This window comes from Pollicipes pollicipes, unplaced genomic scaffold (assembly GCF_011947565.3).
Source record: "Pollicipes pollicipes isolate AB1234 unplaced genomic scaffold, Ppol_2.1 Scaffold_4295;HRSCAF=5057_pilon_pilon_pilon, whole genome shotgun sequence".
NCBI classification, from domain to species: Eukaryota; Metazoa; Arthropoda; class Thecostraca; order Pollicipedomorpha; family Pollicipedidae; genus Pollicipes; species Pollicipes pollicipes.
In genome coordinates, this window is record NW_023596461.1 from 37,695,168 (window position 1) to 37,701,167 (window position 6,000).

Here is a 6,000-nt window from a genome sequence, read left to right on the forward strand (position 1 = left end):
CTGGTGGTTCGGCTGTGATCAGGTGTTGGTCCTACCCTGGCAGTTCGGCTGTGGTCAGGTGTTGGTCCTGCCCTGGTGGTTTGACTATGATCAGGTGTTGGTCCTGCCCTGGTGGTTCGGCTGTGGTCAGGTGGTGGTCCTGCCCTGGCGGTTCGGCTGTGGTCAGGTGGTGGTCCTGCCCTGGTGGTTCGGCTGTGGTCAGGTGTTGGTCCTGCCCTGGTGGTTCCGCTGTGATCAGGTGGTGGTCCTGCCCTGGTGGTTCGGCTGTGATCAGGTGTTTGTCCTGCCCTGGCGGTTCGGCTGTGGTCAGGTGGTGGTCCTGCCCTGGCGGTTCGGCTGTGATCAGGTGTTGGTCCTGCCCTGACGGTTCGGCTGTGATCAGGTGTTGGTCCTGCCCTGGCGGTTCGGCTGTGGTCAGGTGTTGGTCCTGCCCTGGTGGTTCGGCTGTGGTCAGGTGGTGGTCCTGCCCTGGCGGTTCGGCTGTGGTCAGGTGGTGGTCCTGCCCTGGTGGTTCGGCTGTGGTCAGGTGTTGGTCCTGCCCTGGTGGTTCAGCTGTGATCAGGTGGTGGTCCTGCCCTGGTGGTTCGGCTGTGATCAGGTGTTTGTCCTGCCCTGGGGGTTCGGCTGTGGTCAGGTGGTGGTCCTGCCCTGGTGGTTCGGCTGTGGTCAGGTGGTGGTCCTGCCCTGGCGGTTCGGCTGTGGTCAGGTGGTGGTCCTGCCCTGGCGGTTCGGCTGTGGTCAGGTGGTGGTCCTGCCCTGGTGGTTCGGCTGTGGTCAGGTGTTGGTCCTGCCCTGGCGGTTCGGCTGTGGTCAGGTATTGGTCCTGCCCTGGCGGTTCGGCTGTGGTCAGGTATTGGTCCTGCCCTGGTGGTTCGGCTGTGATCAGGTGTTTGTCCTGCCCTGGTGGTTCGGCTGTGGTCAGGTGTTGGTCCTGCCCTGGCGGTTCGGCTGTGGTCAGGTGGTGGTCCTGCCCTGGCGGTTCGGCTGTGGTCAGGTGGTGGTCCTGCCCTGGTGGTTCGGCTGTGATCAGGTGTTGGTCCTGCCCTGACGGTTCGGCTGTGATCAGGTGTTGGTCCTGCCCTGGCGGTTCGGCTGTGGTCAGGTGTTGGTCCTGCCCTGGTGGTTCGGCTGTGGTCAGGTGGTGGTCCTGCCCTGGTGGTTCGGCTGTGGTCAGGTGTTGGTCCTGCCCTGACGGTTCGGCTGTGATCAGGTGTTGGTCCTGCCCTGGCGGTTCGGCTGTGGTCAGGTGTTGGTCCTGCCCTGGTGGTTCGGCTGTGGTCAGGTGGTGGTCCTGCCCTGGTGGTTCGGCTGTGGTCAGGTGGTGGTCCTGCCCTGGTGGTTCGGCTGTGGTCAGGTGTTGGTCCTGCCCTGACGGTTCGGCTGTGATCAGGTGTTGGTCCTGCCCTGGCGGTTCGGCTGTGGTCAGGTGTTGGTCCTGCCCTGGTGGTTCGGCTGTGGTCAGGTGGTGGTCCTGCCCTGGTGGTTCGGCTGTGGTCAGGTGTTGGTCCTGCCCTGGCGGTTCGGCTGTGGTCAGGTGTTGGTCCTGCCCTGGTGGTTCGGCTGTGGTCAGGTGTTTGGTCCTGCCCTGGTGGTTCGGCTGTGGTCAGGTGTTGGTCCTGCCCTGGCGGTTCGGCTGTGGTCAGGTGTTGGTCCTGCCCTGGCGGTTCGGCTGTGGTCAGGTGTTGGTCCTGCCCTGGTGGTTCGGCTGTGGTCAGGTGTTGGTCCTGCCCTGGTCGGTTCGGCTGTGGTCAGGTATTGTCCTGCCCTGGCGGTTCGGCTGTGGTCAGGTATTGGTCCTGCCCTGGTGGTTCGGCTGTGATCAGGTGTTTGTCCTGCCCTGGTGGTTCGGCTGTGGTCAGGTTGTTGGTCCTGCCCCTGGACGGTTCGGCTGTGGTCAGGTGGTGGTCTGCCCTGGCGGTTCGGCTGTGGTCAGGTGGTGGTCCTGCCCTGGTGGTTCGGCTGTGATCATGTGTTGGTCCTGCCCTGACGGTTCGGCTGTGATCAGGTGTTTGGTCCTGCCCTGGCGGTTCGGCTGTGGTCAGGTGTTGGTCCTGCCCTGGTGGTTCGGCTGTGGTCAGGTGGTGGTCCTGCCCTGGGGGTTCGGCTGTGGTCAGGTGGTGGTCCTGCCCTGACGGTTCGGCTGTGATCAGGTGTTGGTCCTGCCCTGGCGGTTCGGCTGTGGTCAGGTGTTGGTCCTGCCCTGGTGGTTCGGATGTGGTAGGTTGGTGGTCCTGCCCTGGTGGTTCGGCTGTGGTCAGGTGGTGGTCCTGCCCTGGTGGTTCGGCTGTGGTCAGGTGTTGGTCCTGCCCTGACGGTTCGGCTGTGATCAGGTGTTGGTCCTGCCCTGGCGGTTCGGCGTGTGGTCAGGTGTTGGTCCTGCCCTGGTGGTTCGGCTGTGGTCAGGTGGTGGTCCTGCCCTGGTGGTTCGGCTGTGGTCAGGTGTTGGTCCTGCCCTGGCGGTTCGGCTGTGGTCAGGTGTTGGTCCTGCCCTGGTGGTTCGGCTGTGGTCAGGTGTTTGTCCTGCCCTGGTGGTTCGGCTGTGGTCAGGTGTTGGTCCTGCCTGGCGGTTCGGCTGTGGTCAGGTGTTGGTCCTGCCCTGGCGGTTCGGCTGTGGTCAGGTGTTGGTCCTGCCCTGGTGGTTCGGCTGTGATCAGGTGTTGGTCCTGCCCTGGTGGTTCGGCTGTGGTCAGGTGTTGGTCCTGCCCTGACAATAACCGACTATTTTGCGGCCGGCTGTTTGAGAATGGTTGGTTGTGTTGACGTTCAGCCATGCGCTAGCGGAAGCCTCAGATGGTGTGTGTTTTATGCGGGCGACAGGACGGGCAAGACTGTGGGGACGTACAGTCGCAACAGCATGGCGGAGAAGGACATACTGACAAAGCAAGGCAAGGTTTGAAGATGCTAAATCAGCAGCCATAATTCAGAAAAATAATATTTGAAGCCGAAGCCGAAGCCAGCTGCTAGAAATGATGCACACCGGAAAACAAAACCGAACCCACCCGTTTATAATTTTGCACGAGACGGAAGCCGAAGCCATTGGAGCAAAACATGCGGCTTCGCGAAGCTGAAACCATGATCGGCGCCACTCCCATACCTGTTCCTTATCAAGGTGTTTGCTGCTAAGCATGAGATAGATCGGAATGCCGTGATACCAAACATTGCCCGCTGCAGAGCGCAGGTACGATTTCATTTCCCTGTAGGCACAACAGGATGTTTTGGGCGGATCTCGTTCGCAACTCCTCAATTTCATCCGCGCGAGCAGGTCCATCTATTCGTGCCCAATAGAGCGCCATCTCGGCTGAACAATGGCCCGCTCTGCTGCAGGTGTGCTGGTGCTACAACGGCGGTCGATGCGACGCCGTTACTGGGGCCTGCACGTGTCCGCCAGGCTACATTGGCCAGCTGTGTCAGGACGTCTGCCCTCAGGGTACGTGCCTGTCGGACACGTACACACATGAGCCCTCGAAGTCAGGGCGTTCGAGACTCTGGCGGTAATAGCGCAGCAGCCATTTCGTGATCATGCATGCCGAGCTGAACAGTGTTACGTGGCGTGCTGTGCTTATTTGTCTGCTTGGCAGGGTGAAAATCGCTACGCTACATTTAGCTGATAATAATGCAGCTCCAACAAATCCAGTTGATTGAAGTCCTTCATCATTCACGATTAAGTTACATCATTTGCACATCATTCATGTGGAATCTGTCCACATCACCTCTTGGAATATGTTCATTGTGTTGTCCAGTCATTTGCAGCGCATGCAACCACGAACTTGACATAAGCGAGAAAAACCCTTAGCTCCCTTTTTCGCGATTGTGGGTTGGAAGTTCTTTTTCTACCATCAACCTGCCTACAACATGCCAGAAGGTACCAGCTGAACGATACTATAACGTAAATATTGAATATATTATCAAAATTGGACGCGTTGAGCTGTGCTAATGGCGACTTGAAGCGATGTGCGCGGCTTGAAGCGTCGGGTTTGCCAATGTAGATCGCGCCTCTTCGATAAGATCGTTTACTCAGCATCTCCTGGTGTAATGAAGGTCGAATGCTGGATGTTTTTGACATGGGTTGTTTTTGAGACGTTGAAAAATTGGCAGGGCCCGAACTATGACGTGGTGGTCATGCACCAAAGCTCACAAGTCGGCGTCAAGGAGATGGAAGGCGCTTTGTAAATAGCTCACACAAACATACCATCGATCAGACCGACACTCAGCAGATACCTTCTTGTGTTCTATCACCATTATTTTAAATCATGGTTTTTATATTCACTTATTGTTTTTCGTAAGCAGGTGTACTTTAATTTTATAAGTTGATATTATTTTCCCTTTTCTTTCGCCCACCCCTCCTCACCAACGCTGCCGCTCGTGCGTCAGGTACGCACGGCGCCGGCTGCCGGGAGGCCTGCGTCAGCACGCCCTGTGACCCGGAGACGGGCGAGTTCCGGTGTCCGGCCGGGCGGGCGGGGGACCGGTGCCAGCGGCGGTGTCCGGCCGGCCGCTACGGACCGGCCTGCCGGCGCCGCTGCCGGTGTCCCCCGGACGTTCCCTGTGACCCGGTGACCGGCCTGTGCGACTGCGGCCCCGAGCGGCTCGGTCACAGCTGCCAGGCCGACAATGGTGAGTGGGACGCGTGGGTCGCGCGGCGCCGGGCTCGCAGCTCGGGCGGCGGCGGTCGGCCGCTTCCGGCCGCTGGCGAGGTGGACCAGCACGAACAGAGCGGGGGGCGGAACGAAAATGGAAATGAGATGTAACGGGGGAGAATCACATTGCTGAATAATCGTAGTTGTCAACATTTTGACTTCGCAGCTTTTTTTTAGCTTTTTCGGTCTTTTTGCAATGGCGTTTATCTTGTGTTTTGTTTTTGGAATTTAGGAGCATGGCGAACTTGGCATTTGCAGACGGTTTCTCATCGCTTTATTTGCATGCCACATGGACCTGTCACCTGGTCTGTATTTGTTCTTGCCTCACACGGTTTTTAAACTAGAGTAATTGCCAGGCGCGTACGTCTTTGAAACGCCCTAATACAAACAAACCACTATAACCATCCGTGACTGAACATGACTGTTACGTAGTGAGCGCCTGATGCACTCTAAATGATCTCCGTCCTCTCCCCGTTTCAGAATACTATTTATTGAGGAGTGCAAGTTTGAACGCCTCGAGAGCGGAGCTTTGAGTTTTAGCATTCACAGTTCAGCTAGCACGTGAACAATGCAGCTGCCAGGGAGCCCATCGCACCGTACCCTCGTCACGCAGGCGCGCAGGTCATAGTTCAGGCCACCCGCGCTCCCCGGTGTTTTGGACTCACGCGAAACTTAACTCGAGCTCTTGGCGCGGTTCAGGAGTAGGTACGCGAGGTTTGAAGGCCTCGCATTCAGCGTTCAGCCACTGTTGCAGCTTTACGTGCTGTGTTGCGTAACATTGCGCTGCGCGACCACCGTCGACACCTGGTGCCTGTTGAAGTGATCAACCGTGTCGCCCAGCGGCCCGCTTTGTGTTTAGGTGGCGAGAGCTACGAAGCGTAGGCTGTAGAGCAGGTGCGAGGCTCATGTCGCTTATAGCCGTTTGTAACAGCTGTCTTTTTTCGCCGATGGAGAATGTGATAACAGGCCTTGCGACGCAGTCGTTTCTACTGACTTTTGTAGCTCGCGATGGTTTTGCTGCGTGTTCCCCGTATGATTGCCTGGCTGTGGACGACGCGGGTCTGGTCACAGTTTTGCCGCGTCTTAGCTTGCAGGCTCGGTAAATACATTACCAGCTGAACGCCTCTTCCTTATTGGACGTGACGTCACCACGTGATGTCACGGAGCACGCCTGATTCCAGCGAGTGGATTGCCTCGGAGCCGGTCATTTTAGCTTCGTTGCGGTCACTAATATAGCGTTAAGCGCGCCATATTGTTAACTGGGTAAGCTGGCCTTTCCGGACGTAATTGTCTTCAGCTCTGGCTGGCAATTGTCCGCTGTTGTCAACTGATAAATGACTGCTGTCTGCTTCAACAGCCGATG

At 57.9% G+C, this 6,000-nt stretch overlaps 1 protein-coding gene across 1 annotated transcript in view; it reads left to right on the plus strand.

Annotated features, from left to right (window-relative positions):
* The window catches only part of LOC119097498 (multiple epidermal growth factor-like domains protein 6), a 70,933-nt gene extending 65,176 nt beyond the window's left edge, over nucleotides 1-5,757 (plus strand). The window contains exons 19-21 of the mRNA XM_037220528.1: nucleotides 3,325-3,427; nucleotides 4,372-4,614; nucleotides 5,118-5,757. Of these exons, the coding sequence (XP_037076423.1) occupies nucleotides 3,325-3,427; nucleotides 4,372-4,614; nucleotides 5,118-5,170 (399 nt within the window). The 3' untranslated portion in view covers nucleotides 5,171-5,757. The remainder of the gene's footprint in view (nucleotides 1-3,324; nucleotides 3,428-4,371; nucleotides 4,615-5,117) is intronic.
* The last annotated feature ends 243 nt before the right edge of the window (nucleotides 5,758-6,000 follow it).